Below are 21,438 nucleotides of genomic sequence, written 5' to 3' on the forward strand. Positions count from 1 at the left end.
CCCCCCCCACACCGGGAAGTGGCCGAGAACGCTTTTCTCCGCTCTGTAAACAGAATTCCTGGGGGTGGGCGCCGCCCCGGGGCCAGGGGGATGGTTGCCGCGCGGTGTGGTCACTCGGGACCCAGCGCCCAGCGCCCAGCGCGGGTCCACTCTCCCGCTTAACCCGTGCCTGTGCGCCCGGCCGACCCCGAGACCGGAGCCGAGTGAGGCTGCCTCTGCCTCCCCGCCTGACCCATCGCCCCTCTCCACCCCCGCCGGCCCCGTCCTCTTAGATGATGTGCGAGGTGATGCCCACCATCAGCGAGACCGAGAGCCCCCTGGGCGGCGGCGGCAGCAGCAGCGGCGGTGGCGGCGGGAGCCAGGACACCGAGTCCCCCGCCTTGGACAACGACTCCCAGTTTGAGCAGCTCATGGTTTCCATGCTGGACGAGCGGGACCGCATCCTGGACACGCTGCGCGAGACCCAGGAGACGCTGGCCCTCACCCAGGGCAAGCTGCAGGAGGTCGGCCACGAGCGGGACTCCCTGCAGCGGCAGCTGACTTCATCGCTCCCGCAGGTACGTACACACCGCACCACACCGCACCACACCGCACCACACGGGGCTGGTGGCGAGGGTGGGTTCCGGGAGGGTGGGGCCAAGACCCTCCTGGCACAGCCGGTCCCGGATCTGGAGGTCCCAGGTAGGTGAAGGTCGATGGCGAGGGGGGAAATTGAACACTGGGGCCGGCCTGCAGCGTGCACGCACGCACCCCGTCTCTGGGCGGTGCCGTCTTTCCGCGGGGTGGTGGTCCTGGAGGATACCAGCAGTGTCCTCCCACCAGACCCCCCGGGCCGGGGCCGGGCCAGGCGCTTGGTTCCTGGGGGACTTTCCGTGACCGATGAGCTCCACGGCGCTTTGAAGCACACGGCGAGCGTTAATCTCAGCATCTTGCGGAGATTACGGACCCGATCTGGAGCCCATTCAAAGGCTTTTCTCGCGGAGGCTTTAATGATAGGTGCAGGGAGAGTGATGGGGCAAGTGTGAGGTCAGTGGCCCCCGGGTGGCTCAGGGAGGCTCGGTGGGGATCGGCAAGCGAGCAGAGACTCCTGGGCCGCGGTCAGGGCTCCCGCGAGAGATAAGCCAGGCGTCTGGGTTTCCTTTTAGCCGCAATCCTGCCTTCGCGACCGCTCCCGGCCGCCCTGGCTCAGAGATGTCGGATTAGCTTTTCTTCAGAAAGCTGGGGTCTGGTCCCCAATGCCCCTCGGCCGTGCAGCTCTGGGGGGCCCCTGAAATCAGGCCCTGCCGCTGCAGGGGCCTAGCGCCATTCACGGGCTGGGCAGCCCCTCGGCCTTCTCCTGTCCTTGGGCCAGTCGCTTCGCTCGTGGGCATCCCGCATCGGGGAGGCCAGGCCGCCCTGGCCCTGCGGTTCAGTCAGGCTCCACCAGCTTGTGGGCAAGGCGGGGGCTGGCCATGGAGGGGCTGGTGTGCCCACTGAGGCCGCGTGAGTGCGCGCGTGTGTGCGTGTGGACCCTTCTTTTCCAAGTGAGTTTTGCTGTTCTCTGGGACAGCGAGCAGTGGCGTTGCTGGCCCCTGCGGGCGACCCGGCATCCGTGTCTTTCGGAATCTCCCTTCGTGTTCCGTAGCGGGCACCCCCATTTCCGGTCCCCCCAGAAGTGTGGGTGTTCCGGCCTCCTTTTCCCCTGAATCTGCACCAGCAGAGGCCGGGTGCAGCCCTGCCGTGCCCGGCTGTCCTCAGAGGTGCCGCTTCATCGTGGCTGTCCCGCGCGTTTCCCCGCTTCCGAGGGAATCCGTGGGTTTCCTTGCGTGCTTGTTGGCTGACTTCGCGCTTCGGAGAACTGTTTCCCAGGATCAGTCCGCTTGGCCGTGGCGTTGTTTGTTCTGTTGTTGAGTCAGACAAGTTCTTTGGATGTGCACCCCTGTGGGGTGTGGAGTGTCTCACCCGTCGGCGGGTACCCCACGTGGAGGGTCCCACCTGGTCAGTGGGAATCCTTTTGGCTTCCCTGCGATACTCGCGACACCTCTGTGGCCAACGCTCTGGAGGGTGTCACCTGCATTCTTGTCATATTGTGTGATTTCACACCCCTTTGGGGGTGACATTTCTGGCTGGTGTGAGAATGGTGAGCTCGGGTCTGTTTCTGGCCTGTGGCAGTGGGTGGCACAGCCCTTGCCCGAGGCTCTCCTTCCTCCGGGGCCTGGGCGCCCTGTGGGCAGTCCGGGCCTCTGTCTCCAGACCTGTGGGCCCGTCTGTGGCTCCCAGGCTGTTCCTGTGGGCTGTGTCTTTGTTCGAGTGCCACGCTGTTTTGATCATTTTTACCGGCTCCTGGAGTTTGAAGTCTGAATACTTCACTTTCCTTCTTCTTTTAGAACTCCTCGGCCCATCAGGCTCTTTGTGGTAGAAATTTCAGAGCTGGTTTGGTTATTTGAAAAATGCCATGGTGGTTTTCAGAGGGATCACGTTAAGCTCGTAAATAACTTTAGGGAACGAGGACGGTTTAAACATATTCTTCAAATCCATGAACATGGGCTGTCTTTCTTGGCTGTGCATTTTACAGTCTGTGTTTGCACTGTACGGGTATTTCTCTGCCTTTGCTACATTTTCTAGGGATGCTTGTGGTTGGTTTGTTTTGGGGCCACATCCAGCGGTGTCCAGGGCTTCGTCCTGGCTCTGGGCTCAGGGGTCACTCCTGTGGTGCTGGGGGTCGGGCCTGGGTCCCCACGCGCAGGGCAGATGCCCGGCCCGCTGAGCCCCCCTCCTAGAGCTGGTCTATCAAACTGATGAGACGGAAGATTCTTTTCTCCGTGAAGTCATTTCTCTCACAAGTGCCGCGAATGGACGTGTTTGTTCGGGTCAGATTTTGGCATCCCAAGATGCGGCTGATGTGTTTATGTAAGAGGTGTGGGCCGGTCCGTCTCCGTCTCCCGGATGGTGCTGGCGTTCGGGACCGCTGAGTCGCCCAGGCACGCGTGAGTGCGTGGTGACCCCAGGCAGAGGGAGGGGCCGGGCTGGCCGGGCAGTGGGCGGGGGGTGTGGGAGTCGGGGCCTGAAGCGGCTTGTTGTGGCGAGTGCCCCGCCCGTGCCAACTGACAGGCCGCCCCTCTCTTGGCTCTGGTCCGCTTGGCGGCCCACATGGCAGGGTCCAGGAGGCATGTGGAGCCCCTGCCTGAGGTCTGGGCAGGCAGCAGACTTCGGTTTCTTTCTCTTCTCTCTCTCTGGTGGTGGTTCCTTGCTTTTGGGTCGAGAACAAAATGCTCCTGGGGTTCCTCCCTCCTGGTGGTGTGACCCCACGCGACTTCCCACCTGCCCGGGGACACGTGTAGACACAGGGCCAGTTATTCTTCCTGGGCGTCGGTGCGTCTTGTGGGGGAGGGTGTTTGGGTTTTGGGTTTCTTTCTTGTTTCACGGTCACACCTGGAGGTACTCGGGCTGTTCCGGGCTCAGTGCTCAGGAGTGACCCTTGGCAGTGCTTCAGGGCCCATTTGCGGGGCTGGGGAACTGTCACCACACACATGTGACACCTGAGCTCTGCCACTGAGCCGTGTCCTGGCCCCGAAGCCTTTGTTCTTTCCCCCTTTCTGGTGGTGGTGGGGAACACCCGGCAGTGCCCAGCGGTCGCTCTTGGTGCTGGTCAACGATTGAACCAGGGGCCGGTGTGCAAGACAAGCGCGTGACCCCCAAACTCTGTCTCCAGGCTCCAGCCCTGAAGTTTCTACTCGAATGTGGCAGAGTTGGTCCGTGTCTCTAGCAATCCTGCCGCCCCTCGTGTCCACCGGGAGACTTGGCCACTCAGTGCCTCCCGTCTCCCTCCCGGCACGCCCGGCTGGAAGGACCCATGGGGCCGAGGGGTGGTTTGTCCTTGAATCGGGGCCCTCCGTCCTCTCTGTCACAGTGGAGAGGCCCTGTGGTTTCCTAGGCTCCCCGCTGCGCCATTATTTTATTATTGTTATTATTGTTGTTTTTATTATTTTGGGGTCTGGGGCTGGGCCACACCAGGCAGTGCTCAGGGCTTGCTCCTGGCGGGCTTGAGGAGGACCCGTACGGGTGCCGGAGATGGAGCCTGGCTCTTTCTCCTTCCGGGTCGATGCCCGCTGTGCTCACGCTCGACCCGTGCCTCTTTCTTTTTTTTTTTGCTTTTTGGGTCATACCCAGCGATGCACAGGGGTTCCTCCTGGCTCTGCGCTCAGGAATTATCCCTGGCGGTGCTCGGGGGACCCTATGGGATGCTGGGAATCGAACCTGGGTTGGCCGCGTGCAAGGCAAACGCCCTCCCCGCTGTGCCATCTCTCCAGCCCCGCACCTCTTGTTTTTCATTCCCTCCCCTGCCCTTTCTTGCCTGCTGGCGTCGCTGCTCCTTGGCAGGGCCACGCATTTGGTGGGGGTCGCCACAGTGCCCGTGCACACGCGCCAGGGCGTCACAGCTCCAGCTGCGGTGCAGCTGGCAGACCTGGAGAGCTCAGGACCCGAGACAGCAGAGCTGCCGTGTGGCACACACGTGGGAGCCCGGGGCTGCAGCTCGTGACCACGTAGTCGCCACATCACGGCTGTTCTCTGGGTCTCTGTCAGTCTTCTCGTCTTTTTTCCGCGAACATCACGCTTCCTCAATTGCCGGGCTGGAATCTTGTTGCCTCATCCTGGAAGTTTTCCACCTTTGTTCTCAGGCGAGAGTACCTTGACCCTTTGCGCAAGTCGTGAAAACATTTTCGAATCGGCTTGGTGTCTCTGTGGACGTGCCTGGGAGTGGACGCCAGAAGCCTTCCACCGGGAGAGCGGCATCCGCGGGGAGGAGTGACGCTCGGTGCGGGTGGGAGCGTCCGGGCTGCGGTGTGGCCTTCTGGCCTGATACCTCCGCTTTTGTAGTTGCTCTCGGGGCTTTGGCTAGAGGACTCACAACTCTTGGACGCCTTTGTTTGCTTTGGGGCCGCCCCCAGCGGTGCTCAGGGATGACTCCTAGCGCCGTGCTCAGGAGTCACTCCTGGCAGGGCTTGGGGGCCTGTCAGGTGCTCCCGCTTGTGGCAGTGTCTGACCGAGGGCCGAGGTGCCGTGCTCGGCCCATGAGTAAGGCTGTGCTGGGGTCCTCCCGCGCTGGGCACCACCAGGGCTGCCCCAGCAGCACCGAGAGGCCGTGGTGCCCCGGCCAGTTGCTCTCTCAGTCAAGCAGAGGATGGTACTTGGGTTCCGAGGTCCCACATACGCCATCCATTCTCTCCCCGCTCTTTCTCTCTCCCTCCGGCTGCTTTTGGAAGTGGCTCTGTCCTTCCCTCGGGCGTGTCTGTCTCCCTCCGGGATCTGGGGGACAGTCCCGTGCCTGCCCGGGCCGTCTCCCCGGCCGCTGACTTTCCTCGCGGTGCTGGGGCAGAACCCGGGGCTCCCGCGTGCACGGCCGCGTCCTTCGCCACCCGCTGGCCCAGACCCTGGCCCTGTGGTGCGCCCGCCCTCGCTTTGTGGCATTGTGGATGGGGTTTAATTTTAGATCTGCATCTGGCACCGTCGCCTGAAGATGCACCCAAGCCGTTGGCGTTGGCTTCCCCGCCCGGGCCGGCCGCTGCCGTGTCTCCTCCTCGTTCGCCCGAGAAGTCTCGATTTTGCCTTCGGTTTTGAAAAAAGCTGGGGCCCCTCCGCCATGCTGGGGGCCCAGAGGTGCCGGCGAGAGAAGTTCCTGTCCCTTGCTGGTAGGGTCCCCGCGCTCCCGGGGAACCTGCAGAGCTGCCGGGCCAGTCGGGGGCTTGGTGCGGGACTCCCGGGCAGGTCTCGAAAACATCATCGCAGAGAGAGAAATGGGGTGCGGGGGGAGGGACGGCTGGACAGCGGGCAGGGGCGAGGCCAGCAGTGTCTTGGGGAGGTCCCAGCAGCTTCTCACGGTGGTCCTGACCTGCCTCTCTGCAGACGGAAACCGCAGGAAGCCCTGAGCTCTGGTGGTCCTTTCCTGCGCCGACCCGACCCGTAGCTTCTCGGCGTGCCTGTGCCGAGGGGTCTCCGTCGATGCTTCTTGGCCGCTCCCCCTCCCTGTGCCCTGTCTGTGCTCCCGGCCCGGCGGGCCCAGAGGCGTTCTGGGTTTCTTTCCTGTCTTCGGGCCTGTCCCTGGCCTTTCTGCTCGGCCACTCGAGCTGCCGCTAAGCCCATGGTCAAGTTGGTACCGGATCCTGCAGTTCCCGGTCTCCGGCCCGGCTGATGCTCGGTGAGACCTTTCCTTGGGTCAGGCGTGTTTGTGACCGGTTCTGGCTGCTACCTGACAACTTTCGGGCCGCCTCTGGGTCTGGTTCTGTTTCCTTTTGTCCCTGTGACACCTGCTTCCCCCCCATGGTTGACATGTTAATCGAGGGCTGGACACTCAAAGCTTTTCCTTGGTGTGGGGGTGACCCCTTCTGCCCCCAGGCGTGGCCGGTGTATTCCCGGCCACGGACGCGCCTGCAGGTACACAGATCCGTCCTCTTTCCAGGCGTCTCTCCGCAAGCGGCAACCGTGCTGAGTGGGCTGAGCGTGGGGTCGTCACTGTCTGAAGCAGCATGTGGGGGTCTCGACCACCATCTTTCTTGACCTTCGCTGCAGGAGAACAGGAAGTGTCCTGGTCTTGGCTTGGCACGCCTCGTTCTAGACCCAGGCTGGAGCCGCGGGGCAGGGCTTCCTTGGCACCTCAGTGATGTTTGATCACAGAGCAGATCGGGCATTTATTTGCCTGCCCGTGGCAACCCTGGTATTGACCGCAGCACCCCATATGGGCCCCCAGTTCCCTCCGGGTGAACCCTGAGCGCAGAGCCAGGAGTAAGGTCCTGAGCACCTCTGGGTGTCGTCCAAAACCAGAAAATAAAGATTAGAAAAAAGACTGCTTTAAATTTCCTCTCCAGTTTTATTTTCAAGGACAAACGCAGCTCTTATTCTTCAGGTCTGGTGCGAGGGTTTTCCAGCCTTCCTGCGAGTCCTGCGTGGACAGTCCTGCGTGCTGTGTCCTACATGGGGTGCCCAGTGTGCTGTGTCCTGCGTGCAGTGTCCAGGGGCCTGAGCCCCACCTTGGACACCTCCATGTGGGCGAGCTTCAGGGTCCTGACCGGAGGCAGCCCCCGTGCTTCATACACGTGTGCCCCCCCTGGGGTGCCGGCTGGACTCTGGGGGCGGCTCCGCCCCCCCCGGGACATCGGGGCCCTTCCGTGGGTTTTCTGTCTTGTCACCTGGCTGAGGGCCAGGCAGGCTTTAGAGCCCCTCGGCCCAGGGGTGTGCAGTGGGGTACCCCCACCCGCTGGCCGTGTCCACCACGATGGCTGGACCAGCCAGCCCCTCCCCAGAAGACAGCTCTGCCCTACCCCAGGCGCCTGGCAGTGACCTTCCCGGGCGGTGAGTTGGCGACACTGCCCAGTGCTCGGCGGTCACGGTGAGCCGAGGTGTCGCGAGGGCCTGCCCCGCTCAGGGTCCCCTTTCATGCAGACCCCCAGTGCCCCACCGGGCCCTTCTTCACGCTGAACGCTTGTTTTCTGACCCCAGACTGTCCCCCGCGACGGGGTTTCCGGCCTCCCGTCTGAGCCGTTCCTTCTCTGAGGGGAAACGTCGAGGGGTCAGTGTTGGGGGCTGACCAGGGGCTCACAGCTTCCGGAGGTCATTTCGGGAGGCCGAGAGACAAAAACGTGCTTTTTCGTTTGTTTCTGGCCACAGCCGGTGGTGCCCAGGGCGTGCTCCTGGCTCGGCACTCGGGGACCTCCCCTGGTGGTGCTCGGCGCCGCGTGGGGTGCCGGGAATTGAGCCCACGTTGGCCGCGTGCCAGGCACGTGCCCTCCCCCGTGCTATCAGCGTCTCCGGTCCCAGGCGAGAAGATTGTGAATTTGTCTTTTCGTTACGAATTAAAGTGCCGTTTCCCCTTTATTTCATGTTTCTATGTTTTGTCTCATCCTGTTTTGATTCCCAACGAGACTATTTTATTAGGCCTGGGAGGGGGAAACAGAAGGGGGCTTCAGCATTTTAATAGCCCGTTGTTAGAACCCCCGACGGAGTGACGTCGGAGAATCTCTTGGCGGTTCTTTTTTTGGTCCTGGGATAAATAGATCTGAAGCTCCGTGGTTAGAAACTGGGGTTTCGAGGAACGTGAAGTTGGAGACACACGTGGTCTGAGAGGCGAGCCATTTGCTTCTGTTTCTTCTTGATCCCCAGGCTGCATTTCTCTCTGGGGGCGCTGCCTTCCCAAGTCCTCAGCGCTTTGTCGCGATTGGCCTGGGGGCAAAGGTTCCCCCAGGCCTGCGCGCACCCCACGGCCGGTGTCCTTGGCTGTGTCCCTTCCTGTCCCGGGGGCCTGGCCGTGGCTCGGGAGTGCCCGTGGGGAGACGCAGGGCGAAGGGCTCCGTCGCAGGTCCCTGGCAGCTGGACGGACCCCGCGGCCCGGAGCCTTCCCCGCTGCTGGCCGGGCTCCTGCGGTTCCCTGCAGGAAATTGCGTTTTGTCTGAAAATAAGCCAGGGCTCTTGAGGCATGTCTGTTTTTTTCAAGTTTTCCTTCTTGGCAGTGGGCTGGGAATGGGCCCAGCATCCGGCTGCCTTGTCCTCGCAGGCCTCTGTCGGTGGGAATGCGGACCGGCGCTGGGCAGTGTCCACCGAGGCTCAAGGGCCACTTCAGGCCACTCGGAACTGCCGAGCCTTCTCTTTCCTTGAAATCTTAAGATGCTGTTTAGGGGGGTGTGGGTGTGCCCCCGCCCCCGGCCACACCCACATGCACACACGGCCCGACGTGGCCGGGACGGCCTGTCTGCAGCCTGAGTTCTGGGCCTCCCGGGTGCCTGTTTCCTGCCTGTCCGATAGAAACTCCGTGTGTGACTCGGTGAAGCCGCGTGCTGCAGAGCGGTCAGCTGTGGGTGGCAGCGTGCTCTGTGGTTTGTGGCCTCGGGAGCCGCCACCTCCTCCTGGCACTGTGACGGACAGCAGCGGCCGCCACGTGGAGGGCGGGCGAGCTGGCCTGCCGGTCCCTGGATTGCCCCGCACCCCGGCTTCCGAGCCTCCTGTCCCCTCCCCGCGCCCCCCCCCCCCACCCCACAGCAGCACCCCTCTTCACCCGGCGGGAGCACGTGTGGGGGTTCCGTGGGACAAGCCCGTGCGTGGGGTCAGCACCGCAGACCGCAAGGTGGCCTCGGGAGAGCCCCCGGCCTGGCGGTCAGCAGGGCCTGCGAAGGCCCCTGCAGCACACACTGCCCTGCCCACTCTTCCCGCCCACGGCCCTCGACTGGCCTGTCCCTGCGTGCCTAGTTTGCGGTGGCTTCCTCGCCGGGGGCGGCTGCACTGAGCGCTCTGTCCGCCTGGCCCAGGGCCCGGCGCTGGCCGAGGCGGTGGTGACGACACCGCCTCCCTCCCCAGCACGGGTGGGAGCCGCAGGAGCCCCACCACAGACAGACCCCCTTCGCTGTTGGACTGTGTGTGTGTGTGTGTGTATCTGTTGTGACTGTGTGTGTTAGTGTCTGCATCGACGTCTGATTGTGACTGTGTCTCTGACTGTGACACAGTGTCTCTGTGTGACTGCGACTGTGTCTGTGACTATATCTGTACCTATCCGTGACCGTGTCTGTGGTTCCGTCCACTTCTTCACCAGATCCCTGGTGACACCAGGAGCCTCTGCTCTCGTTCCTTCCTGGGCCTCCTTCCCTGGTGCCTGGCAGGGGTGACACACGGGTGAACGCTGGCCTCAGACACCGCCACGCCCAGTCTCCCTCCCGTGGGCTGGGGGAGCAGCCTCGCCTTCCCCTGCCAGTCCTCTTGCCCCTTGCTCGGGCCTTCGTGCCCGGTGCCCAGTGCTCGGCTCACGTTCTTCTCCCTTCCGGGGCCCTGCTGTGGCCGCCCCCTCTCCCACGCCTGCGCCCGCAGACCCCGGCTCTGGCCAAACCAGTCCGTGCACCCGGCCCGCACTGCACAGCCTGGCCCCCGCGGTTCCCTCCTTCCCGTCCTTCTCCAGACGTTCCCGAGCGGGTCTGTGGGGGCAGGGGCGCGGCCCGCTGTGTGTCTGGGCTGGTGCCCGCCCGCCTTTCCCACGGCCGCGGGCCCAGCCGCCCAGGACCCAAGCGCCCTCTGCCCTCGCCGCCCCGCCCTGCCCGGGCCTGTGTGCGCGTGTGGGCCCGAGGGCTGCCCGCGGCCGGGGGCGCAGGGCCGGACGGGGCCCGGAAATGGGTCTTGTCCGAGCCGCCCTGGGCTGGCCTGCCGTCAGGTCGGCTCCCTGCCTGTGCCGCCCTCCCCAGAGCTGCTCGCTTCCACCCGGGTGGGGGGCGTTGCTCGTGGTTTTCTGTTTGTATTGGGGGCCGAGGGCGGCTGTGGGTGAGGGGTGCAGAGCAGAGCCGGCCAGCGTGCAGGCCCCAGAGAGGGCGGAGCAGCAGTGTGGCCAGGGCTGGGGTACCTGTTAACGGGCTGCTGTCTTTTGGGGTTCAGATTCAGGAGACCACCCTGAGGGGACTTTCAGGTGCCCCACTGGGTCTCAGGCTTTGACAGGGGCACGACGCGGGGCTGGAGCGTCCATGCAGCAGGGCGTCTGCCTTGCACGCGGCCAAGCCAGGTTTGAGTCCGGTACCCCGTGTGGTCCCTTGTGCACTGCCAGGAGGAGCCCCTGGGCAGGGTGGGTGTGTCCCCTGCACGCCACAGCGCCCGCTGCCCTCTCTCAGTGGCTGATCTCAGGTGGGTCCGGGTCTGCACACACCCTGGGCTCCTTGGGCTTGTGGTACCCTTGGCCGCCAGGCAGGGCTGTGCCCAGCAGTGCTTGACACAGGACAGGGCTGTGGTCCAGATGAGCCCGTGGCCTCAGTCATGCACGTGTGCGTCACAGCCTGGCCCTTGGCAGGGACCCTGCAGTGACCGGGGCTCCCACTTAAAGCACCGGGTCATGAGTTCAGAACCGCCCTGGGGTCTTCCCTCAGCAGCAGCCGCTGCTTCGAGCTCGGCCCTGCCAGACTCAGTGCGTGTGTGTGTGTGTGTGTGTGTGTGTGTGTATGTATCTGTATCCCATGATGTGAAAGGCACGTGGGTTGGCCTGGTAGCGAAGGACGGTGGGACGGGGTGGGAACATTGGAATGGGGCAAGTTCCTTTTTGAAACGCGGCACGGGCCGGGCCGCCCCAGGCCGAGTGCTCACCCGGCAGTTCTCCAGGGGGACCCTGGTGCCTCGGCAGTGTGGTCTCAGCACCCGTGCCCTGGTGTGGAGCTTTCTTTCCTACCCCCCCCCCCCGACCCCTCCCCGCGTTTGTGCTCGCTGCAGAGAAGCTTCTTCGGGGGCCCTTTCCCGAGGACCCCCCCCCCAACCCCCTGGGAGGAGCCTGCACCGAGCCCTGTCCAGAGGCGAGCGGGGCCAGGCACCGTGGCCTCTTGCCCATCCTCCCGGGCACCAGCCGTCGTTCCCTGGTGTTGGGAACAGTCCCGGTGGCCGGCCGGCCTCGCCCGTCTTGGCCCTGGCGGCTGCCCGCTCACTCGCCCTCGCTCTTGTCTCCCAGGAGTTCACGGCCCTCAACAGGGCGCTCAGTGTGTGCCGGGAGCAGCTCCACGAGCGGGAGGAGGAGGTCGCCGAGCTGAAGGCCGAGAGGAACAACACCAGGGTGCGTCCGCGGGCCTCGCTGTGGGACCCCGCTTGCCCTCTGTGCGGACGCGACTGGGCTTCGCTCGGGCGTGAACAGTCAGTGCTGCGGCCTTGCCTCTCACGGCCTTTTGTCTCTCCAGCTGCTCCTCGAGCACCTGGAGTGCCTGGTGTCCCGGCACGAGCGCTCGCTGCGGATGACGGTGGTCAAGAGGCAGGCGCAGTCGCCGGCCGGCGTGTCCAGCGAGGTGGAGGTCCTCAAGGCACTCAAGTCCTTGTTCGAACACCACAAGGCCCTGGATGAGAAGGTCACTAGCCCTGCCTCAGGCCGGGCTCCCACGGGAGGGGCCTCACCCGCTCATCACCCGGGGGAGGGGGGGCTCACCCGATCACCCTGGGGCCTGACCCAATGACCACCACCCACCTGGGTGCCCTCGCCCAATCATCACCCTGTGCCGGCAGGTGCGTGAGCGACTGCGGCTCGCCCTGGAAAGGTGTAGCTTGCTTGAGGACGAGCTAGAATCCACGCACAAAAAGGTGAGTGAGTTTCTGGGCCGGCTCGTCCACCGTCAGGGCATCCGGAGAGAAGCTGTGTTTGTGGGCTCAGGCCATGTGCGGGCACAGCGCTGTTTCTTTCTTTTTTTTTCTTTTTGGGTCACACCTGGCGATGCACAGGGGTTACTCTTGGTTCTGCACTCAGGAATCACCCCTGGCAGCGCTCATACGGGATGCTGGGAATCGAACCCGGGTTGGCCGTGTGCAAGGCAAAGGCCCTACCCGCTGTTTGTTTCTGTCGCACGCTGTCCTCGGTTCTAGGAAGGTTTCCCAGAGGGGCTTCGTTGTTTCCCTCCTTTGTTTATTCTCGCTTTTTTTTTTTTGCTTATTTCATTTAGTTAGTGATTCTGAAAGAACAGAATAATCAGAAAAAACCAGTGACCGATGGGGTGCTTGAACTCAACCACGAAGAAGAAAAAGCGCCAAGCACCAACGGAAAGGTAAGTTCAGGCTCTGTCCTCGTCTCCATCACCTGCCCAGCGAGGGACCTGGCCGTGTGCCTGCGGTCGCTCTGTCTGTCGGTCTGTCTGCGGACTGCCAAGGGCCTGTAGGCTTCCCTGGCCCGGCTCTGAGCGGCGGGGGGTGGTGCCCAGTCATTGGGCATTTGTGCCCCCGGGGGGTCTTTGGTTCCTCCTGCCACGTGGCGGCCCCCTCTGCCCACAGCGCTCCTCTGGCGGCTCCCTGGGCCCTGAGGAGGACCTGGCCAGGGTCCTGGAGCTGCAGGACATCGTGGACAAGCAGGCGCAGGAGCAGACCCAGATGAAGGAGCGCCTGACCGCCCTCTCGAGCCACGTGGTCGAGCTGGAGGAGGACCTGGACACGGCCAGGAAGGACCTCATCAAGTCGGAGGAGATGAACAGCAAGCTGCAGCGGGACGTGCGCGAGGTGAGCTGGACACGGGGTGGACTCCCGTACAGTGCTCCCACGCGGCACGCACGCACCCCCCCCCACCCCAGCAAGACCACCCTTTGCGGGAGAACCTTTCACAGTTGGGGGGATTTTATTTTTATCACTTGAGTATCTTGGTCTGGGAGCTACGCACAGCTGCCCGGGGTCAGTCCTGGTGGGACGGAGGCGTCCCACGCCGTGCGGGGCCGTTCGCCTTGCCGCCGTGCTCTCCCTCAGCCCCAGTCTGTACATGACGGAAGCGTTCAGGGCTGAAAGATGGGCGTGTTGGGGCTGGAGCGATGGCACAGCGGGGAGGGCGTTTGCCTTGCACGCGGCCGACCCGGGTTCGATTCCCAGCATCCCACAGGGTCCCCTGAGCACCGCAAGGAGTAACCCCTGTGTATCGCCAGGTGTGACCCAAAAAGAAAAAAATGCGTTGGGGCTGGAACGATAGCACAGCGGGTAGGGCATTTGCCTTGCACGTGGCCAAACCGGGTTCGATTCCCAGCATCCCATATGGTCCCCTGAGCACCGCCAGGAGTAATTCTGAGTGCAGAGCCAGGAGGAACCCCTGTGCATCGCCGGGTGTGACCCAAAAAGCAAAAAAAAAAAAAAGATTGGCATGTCTTTGGTATCTAGTAGTGTCATCTTTGGCGGTGAGCAATAGATGCCTTGTGCAGCAGACTTAAGACGCAGGTTTGGGATTCTCTTTCGGGGCCATGTCGCTTCCTCACGTGTTTTACCATAAAGGCGCTCTCGAGGTGCTGCCGGAGAGGTGGAACCGCGGGGAGGGTGCTGGCTGCGCCCCCGCCACCTGGGTTTGATTCCCAGCCTCTCCCGGGTCCCCTGAGCCCGGAGCCAGGACTGAGGCCTGAGCACGGTCAGGTGTGGCCCCCAAACCGGAAGGAAAAATTTAGGAAAAAACTCTAGATCTTGGGCATGGCGTGAAGACAGGCTCACGGACACGCGTGGCTGGGGCGGGACTCCCCGTGGGCCTCCCGGCAGCCGCACGCCCTCTGACCGGTGCGCTCTGTCCTGTGGCGCCCACCGCAGGCCATGGCCCAGAAGGAGGACATGGAGGAGAGAATCACCACTCTGGAGAAGCGCTACCTCGCGGCCCAGCGGGAGGCCACCTCCGTGCACGACCTCAACGACAAGCTGGAGAACGAGATCGCGACCAAGGATTCCTTGCAGCGGCAGGTGGGCGGCCCTTCCCGTGTGTGTGGGGGGCGGCAGGTCTCAGTGTCCTCCCGTGAAATCCCACCTGCCAGGCCTCGACTTCCCCGCGGCCCCTTGGCGGAGCGCGGCTCCTGGGCCGGCGGCTCGCGGCCGTTTTCTGAGGGAGCAGAGGCGGGCGGCGCTCCCTCGCGGCTGGCTGGAGCCCGGCCGGGTGCCAGTGGCGGCTTGGAAAAGCTCGCGGTGGGGCTGGAGAGAGAGCACGGCGGGTAGGGCGTTTGCCTTGCACGCAGCCGACCACGGTTCGATTCCCAGCGTCCCAGATGGTCCCCTGAGCCCCGCCAGGAGTGACTCCTGAGTGCAGAACCAGGAGTAATCCCTGTGCATCGACGGGTGTGACCCAAAAAAGCAAAACAAACAAAAAAAACGAAAAGCTCTTGGTGAAGACGCGGAGCCCCGTGAGAGCCGGCGGGGGCAGGGAGGGCAGAGCCAGCTGCCCGGAGAGCGTCTCAGGTCTCGGGGGGAGTTGGTCCGCAGCAAGCAGGCGGCAGCTGGGCCTGGCCTCCTTGTGCCCCGTCAGCCTGGCTCTGCCCTGTCGCCCGGTTCTCAGGCACCGCCGCCCGCCGTGGCCCCCAGAGTGGCAGCTGGTGTGAGCTACTGCACAGGTCACAGGGTAGTTACCACGATGCTCTCAGAGACTAGGCAGCGCGTATGACGCTGATGGAGTCTCTCCGGGGCGTTGGAGCAGCAGGTCTGTACCTGTGGATACGGGCGTCAGGAGGGACGCGCCAGCTGCTCTCCTGTTGGGTCTGGGCGCGCGGCAGCTCCGGGGGCTGTCCTGGCCCTGCTGGAGGCCGCACCCCGCAGTCCCAGGGGACCAGGCAGGGCCTGAACCTTGGGCTCCGGTGTCCTGGGCTCCGCAGCCCTTCGGGCATCGTCCTGGCCTGGAGTGGACGTTTCCCTGCCTGAGTCCGTCCCCTCTGCTGCCTGCAGATTCGCTCCCTTTTGCTTCTGGGAAAGCGGATCTAAAACGGGGCGCGCTCTTTCAGCGGCTGTGCTCCCGTGATCAAGTTTTCCTTTTTCTTCTTTTTTTTGGGATGGTTTTTGTCTGTTTTGGAGTTGACACCCAGCGGTACTCGGGGATCGAATCCCGGTCAGCTGTGTACAGGGCTGGTGCCTCTGCGCTGCCCTGCCGCTCGGCCCGGGCCTGGCGTTTCTCGGCTGTCCTTGCCAGGTCTGCGGACGCCCGGGCGGGCAGTGCCTGCTGGCTCCCGAGAATTTGGTCTGGGCTCCCCGCGCCCTGTGACGGCATCTCCGACGGGTTCTAGTTTGGGGGCTGCAGCTGACAGTGCTCAGGGCCGACTCAGTGCTCAGAGACCACTCCTGGTGGGCTCGGAGTGCCACCTGCCGCTGGCCGTGGCGCCAGAGCCTGGTGTGCTCCGGGGATGCCCGGGAGTGGCTGCGCTGGCCGGAGGATCAGTTTGCGTCGCCGTGGCTATTGTGGGCTTTGTGGGTCTCTCTAGACCGAGGACAAGAACCGGCAGCTGCAGGAGCGCCTAGAGCTGGCCGAGCAGAAGCTGCAGCAGACGCTGCGGAAGGCCGAGACGCTGCCCGAGGTGGAGGCCGAGCTGGCGCAGCGGGTGGCCGCGCTCTCCAAGGTATGGCCTGTCGCTGGTGTCGCCGCCCGGGGCCGGAAGGCCTCCCTCCACGCCCCTGTCCCCGTGTCCCCTGGCCTCTCGGTCCCTGCACTCTGCGCCTGTCCTCTCTGTGCCCTGTGCCCCGCTGCTCTGTCTCCGTGTGCGTGCCGTACAAGCTCTGTCATTGCTTCGTGGGCTCCAGCCGGCCTGTGGGGGGCGCGGCGTGGGCAGCCGGCCTTCCAAACCGGAGGGGCCGGGCTCTCTGTGACGCCGACATCCAGCAGCAAGGACGAAACGGTTCCGCGACCCGGTCGTTGGTGCCACGAGCGCTCCCTCCTCGCTGCCCGGCGCCTGCAGCGAGCGGCGCCTCCGCGTGCCCCGGGCGGGACCCCCGCGCCCTGCCGTGTCGGGAGCTGCCTCGCCGTGCGGGCGGGGCCGTCCACGCAGGGCCGCGCCGGCCGGCGCCTCCTCTCTCTCCCTCGTCGTCTGCGCCTCACGTCCGCGTCTCTCTTCTCCCCTGCCACCTCTCCCGTCCCTCGGCGGCCTTGTAGTCTGACGCTTTGTCTTCGGGAAGCGCTGCCGCTCAGGACGCTGAGCTGCTGGCCCTGACCGCCCAGCTTAGGAAGGTAGAGGCGGGCGTCGCGCCCGGCGCTTGCTGCCCGCCCCGCCCGCGTCCGGGGAGCCTGCGCCGCTCGGGGCTGCCGCGGGCCGCTCACGCTGCGCTCTCGGCAGGCGGAGGAGAGGCATGGGAACATCGAGGAGCGGCTGCGGCAGATGGAGGCGCAGCTGGAGGAGAAGAACCAGGAGCTGCAGCGGGTGCGTGTCCGGGCGGGGGGCCGCTTGGGTCGCCGGCTGTTGGATCGCGCTCGGTCTCTTCCCGGAGAGCGCAGGGCCCCGGTGGGTGCATAACAGCCAGGGAAGGGTGGCCCGCAGCCGGGCCGGGCTGGCGGCCTGCCCGTGACATCAGTCCAGCCCCGGCCGTCCAGACCTGGCCGCTAGCATGAGTCCTGGCCCTGCCTCCCGGCCTCGCCTTTGGGGTGCACTTCCTGGCTTGCAGAAGAGGTACCGGGGTGGGGGGCGCTGAAGATGTGGCCTTGATCCGTTCAGAACCCGCCTGTTGGGCTTCAGACGCTCCCGACGATTGGCACGGTCGCCGTGTGGGCTGCTGGGTCTCCGGGAGGGGTCGCCAAGCGCCATGTGGTGTCTTTACGAGGACCTTCGAGAAGGGGCCAGCTCCACCTGGGCCCCTGGGCAGTGCCATCCAGCTCAGGTGGCGCCGGGGACCCCTTCGGCTCGGGACTGGGAACACAAGCAGTTTCCAGTAGGAAATTGAGGGGAGTTCAGTTAACGTGACCGCCCGGTGGCTTTGCGATCTTGCACTTTAAAATTACTTTGGGGCGGGAGCCAGGACTCTGAGTGGTGAGGGTTTACCCCACCCCCACCCCCACCCCCGCGGCCCCTCAGCACCCCAAGCGCGGCCCGCCAGTCCCCGCCTCAGAGCCAGACAAGAAGGGCCCGAGAGCTAGGACTGGGGCGAAGGAAGCGGCTGACCCCGGCTTAACCCCTGGCGCCGCATGGCGTTCCCCGAGCAAGGGCCAGGAGTCAGCCCTGAGCATTGCCAGAGGTGGCCCCCTCCAACCCCCAAACCGCTACGTGATAAAACCCCCTGAGGTGATCACACGTGACCATTTTTACACGAGCTTCCTTTTCACAAAGGTCACACACACCAGAATAAGCCGCTGCGACTTCGTTTCCAGAGTAAAATTGTACCTTGCTTCGTAGCTGGCATCAGTCTCCGCCACTGAACGCAGAGCCAGGCTTCTTGTTGACACACCCGAAATTCTTGCAGCACCTAGATAGGTCCGTCGCTCTGCGCCAGATTCCTTCTATGAGTCCGGATTCCTTTAAGTCCAGATCCCTTCTACAAGTGCAGATTACCTTCTCGGAGTCCAGATTTCTTCTGGAGTCCAGATCCCTTCCATAAGCCCGTGCCTCTGGCCAGATTCCTCCTACGAGTCCGTCCCCCTGCGCCAGATTCCTTCCTGCGTCTGCCGACTCCCTCCCTGGCGGGTGCAGACATTCCTGAGACGCCTGAGGCCGGGCCCTGGCCAGCGCCCGCCGGCCACGGGTCAGCTCTGGCCTGCGGAGATGTCCGGGTGTCACGTGCGCGGCGCTGAGAAGCGGTCCCCGGGCTGCCGTGCGGGGCCGTGTGCCGGGGCGCTGCGGGCGGGGGCCCGGGCGTCCGCGCCCCTCTTTCCCTGACGGCTGTGAGTTGTGTTTCTCCCCCGTCAGGCCAGGCAGAGGGAGAAAATGAACGAAGAGCATAACAAGCGCCTGTCGGACACCGTGGACAGGCTGCTGTCCGAGTCCAATGAGAGGCTGCAGCTGCACCTGAAGGAGCGGATGGCCTCTCTGGAGGAGAAGGTAGGGCCGGAGCGGCTGCCGTCAGGGTCCCGGGGCCTGTGGGGGTCAGGCCTGAGCCCGACGCTGAGTGGGCAGCACCAGGGGCGCCTCACTGGAGGCTGGTTCCTGCCCCGAGGGTCCGCGAGGCTTTCGTCCGCCTGAGGACACTCCCAGATGTCCTCCTCGCGCTCTTGGAGGCTGGGGCCGGGGAAGGCTGTCGTGCACGGGCCTCCCAGTGCCGACTCCATCCTGCCACTTCAGGGTCCTTGAAGCGCCGCCAGGTGTGACCCCAGGAGGAGGGAGACACCGTCGTCTTTGCACACGGCTCCCACGGGGCTGCTCCTGCCTGGCCGCGCCCTGGCGTGCTCAGACCCTGCTCTGGGAGTGCTCAGACGTGGTGACGTCGGGGGTGCCCTGCGGCCGAGGGCAGCTCCCAGACCAACCCCTGGTATCAGCTGGAGCTAGCACAGATGGCCCCCCCAGCACTGCCTAGGGGCTCCCTGAGCAGCCAGTGGCCTGAAGACAAAACAGACACTAAATAGCCACAGGGCTAGAGGGACAGCCCAGGGCTGAATGCTGGGTGTAGCCCCCAACCCACCCACAGGAAAAAAGAAAGCTGATGGGAAATAAGCTTGGGTCACACGGACTGATGGCTGTGCGGGTCCTTGGGACCCTGCGTGCCCGCCTTCACCCGCATGCCCCCACCTCGCTCTGCTTCCTGGAACCGGAACATTCCCCTTAGCCGGCGTGTCCCAGGCCGCTGATGAGGCTGTTCTGTCTCTTTCAGAATTCTCTATTGCGAGAAGTGGAATGTGTGAAAAAACAATTGGAAGAAACGCAGCACGAGAAGGTACTTGAGTCCGCCGCGGTCAGCCGCGTGCCAGTGCCCCCTCCGTGTCGCTGTGAGCTGCTTGGGTGGGGGCGCCTGGCCACCGGGAGCTGCCGGGGACAGCGACCCCAGCAGAGGGAGGCACAGACTGCTCTGAGCATCCAAAGACACGAACGGGGCCGGAGCAGAGGCATGGCAGGGAGGGGCTCGCTTTTCACGCAGCCCACCCGGGGCCGGCCCCGGCACCCCGGAGGGTCCCCCGAGTGCAGAGCCAGGAGTCAGCCCTGAGCACTGCTGGGTGTGGCCCCAAACCTAGAACCAAAAGGTCAAATTCAACGTTGCTTCACTCCAAACCTTACTTTCTTATGTAATTGATATACAAAAGAACGGGTTGGGGGGCTGGAGAGACAGCCCAGTGGGGGAGGGTGTTTGCATCGCACACGGCCGACCCGGGTTCAGCCCCTGACATCCCACAGGGTCCCCCAAGCATCACCGGGAGTGATTCCTGAGTGCAGAGCCAGGAGCGACCCCTGAGTATCCCTGGGTGTGACCCAAAACCAAAGCAGATTCACGACCACTTCCTGTTGCTCTCATCCTGGGAATCTTGGGGCGCGGCCCCCGACGGTCAGGGCCATCCCAGGCTGTTGCCGGCACCTTCCGGACGGTTGATTGGTGTGGGGGTAGTTGAGTGAGCGAGAGAGACGAGCAGGCGTAAGACAGGACAGGGACGCCCTGGGACCCCCAAGTGGCACGTGTGTGTGAGCGTGTGTGCGCCCCCGGCCCGTTGCTCTTCATGCCTTGGTGCCTCTACCCGGGATCCCCGCGTGAGGACGTCACTTTCCCTGTCCCGGGTCCGCTGTCCTCAGGGCCCGGCGTCGGGCACTCGCCCGGGGTGACGCGGCGCCCGTGTCGTTGCTGCAGGACCAGCTGCTGCTCAGCGTGGAGACCCTCCAGACCGAGCTGGAGCAGACGCGGCTCCGAAGCGCTTCCCTCCACCACGGGTGCGGCCCGGCCCAGGGGTCTGGGCTCATCAGGACTCCAGAGAGCCTGGCGGTGTTGGCAGCTGTGGGGACGGGAGGCCAGGGCTGAGGACACGTGGGGAAACCGGGCTCGTGTCTGGACTCTGGGCAGGGGGAGGCCCGAGTGGCTGTGGGCCGCGCCCAGAATGGATGAGTTAGGATGGGGCAGCACAGTGCCCGCTGGGGGAGTGGACCCTGCCGTGGCCCGTGAGACCGCAGAGGTGCTGTGTCCCCTGCTCCGGGCCCTTGAGGCCCGCGGGATCCGCACTGGTCTCTGTCATTGAGCACTCCGTGCTCGTGTGCCCGCACGCACGTAAACACACACACACACACACACACACACACACACACACACGTGCAGGCATCGTCTGCTGTGCTCTGTGCAGCTGCATGTGGAGCTCTGGGCTCACAGCACGTCCGCCTCCCCAGCCTCAGCCTGCGATTGTAGGGTGTGGGGGGCCATGAGATGCACACGGTGGAAATTACCGAAACAGATGGGGGCATGCCTAGGGAGACCGGGCTGGGCTGGCCAGGAGGGCTGCTGTCCACTCCCTGGGTCACGTGGGGATTGGGGGCTGCTCTGGCCTTTTGGGGCTCCAGGCTGCCAGCAGGCTGCTGTCGTGGGGGACCCGAGCAGGGGCCCGGCCAGGCCTTGCTCTGCATCCCTCCGCGTCCGCCAGGTAACCTTCTCTCTCCCGTTGCAGCCGACCACACCTGGGCAGCGTTCCTGACTTTCGGCTGCCCATGGCAGACGGCCCTGCAGACACCTACAGCAGCGGCGCCGTGTTGCGGCGGCCCCAGAAGGGCCGACTGGCAGCCCTGCGGGACGAGCCTTCAAAGGCAAGGGCCCCTGCCCCGCCCCTGTCGCCCCCCCACTGCCCTTGCCCTGAGTTGCAGTTAAGTGTGTGTGTGTGTGTGTGTGTGTGTGCGTGCGTGTGTGCACACATGCAGCCCTCCCTTCCCTCTGCTGCTCTTCTGTGCGCGTGCTCAGGGCCTGCGTTTGGGGTTGGGCAGATCCAGGGTCCCCCACCCGCGAGCGCCTGGACGGGGTCTCTTCGCGTCCTTGTACTTGGCCACGTGACAGCCGGGCAGCTCCCAGTCACCTCTCTTCTTGGGGACCAGCTGGGAACCCAGGCCGGGGGGCCTTGGAACACCCCACCCTGGGCATTTCTGGGCACGGCCTGCCCTGCTCACCAAGCATTGCCAGTGGGAGGTGGCGGTGGGGAGGACGGAAGCCTCCACAGGCGGCGGCAGCTGGGCCGGGGGGTGAGAGCGGGGGCCTCAGGGCTTGAGCGGCGGGAGGGCTGCGAGGCTGTGGGCACCCCTGGCCCGCAGAGGCCTCTCAGAGCCGGAGTGTCGGGGGCAGTTGGGTCTGGCTGCAGGACCCAGGAGAAGCCGGGTGGCAGGGCTTGGCTGAGAG

At 64.6% G+C, this 21,438-nt stretch overlaps 1 protein-coding gene across 1 annotated transcript in view; it reads left to right on the forward strand.

Annotated features, from left to right (window-relative positions):
- Window positions 1–272: 272 nt before the first annotated feature.
- The window catches only part of PPFIA1 (PTPRF interacting protein alpha 1), a 36,995-nt gene continuing 15,829 nt past the window's right edge, over window positions 273–21,438 (forward strand). Inside the window, exons 1-13 of the mRNA XM_056131642.1 lie at window positions 273–557; window positions 11,432–11,533; window positions 11,655–11,819; window positions 11,974–12,048; window positions 12,405–12,506; window positions 12,730–12,951; window positions 14,008–14,154; window positions 15,654–15,788; window positions 16,500–16,583; window positions 18,060–18,191; window positions 18,958–19,020; window positions 19,921–20,000; window positions 20,723–20,858. Of these exons, the coding sequence (XP_055987617.1) occupies window positions 273–557; window positions 11,432–11,533; window positions 11,655–11,819; window positions 11,974–12,048; window positions 12,405–12,506; window positions 12,730–12,951; window positions 14,008–14,154; window positions 15,654–15,788; window positions 16,500–16,583; window positions 18,060–18,191; window positions 18,958–19,020; window positions 19,921–20,000; window positions 20,723–20,858 (1,728 nt within the window). The remainder of the gene's footprint in view (window positions 558–11,431; window positions 11,534–11,654; window positions 11,820–11,973; window positions 12,049–12,404; window positions 12,507–12,729; window positions 12,952–14,007; window positions 14,155–15,653; window positions 15,789–16,499; window positions 16,584–18,059; window positions 18,192–18,957; window positions 19,021–19,920; window positions 20,001–20,722; window positions 20,859–21,438) is intronic.

The sequence above is a fragment of the Sorex fumeus genome, unplaced genomic scaffold (genome assembly GCF_029834395.1).
Source record: "Sorex fumeus unplaced genomic scaffold, SorFum_2.1 ptg000093l, whole genome shotgun sequence".
In the NCBI taxonomy this organism is placed as follows: domain Eukaryota; kingdom Metazoa; phylum Chordata; class Mammalia; order Eulipotyphla; family Soricidae; genus Sorex; species Sorex fumeus.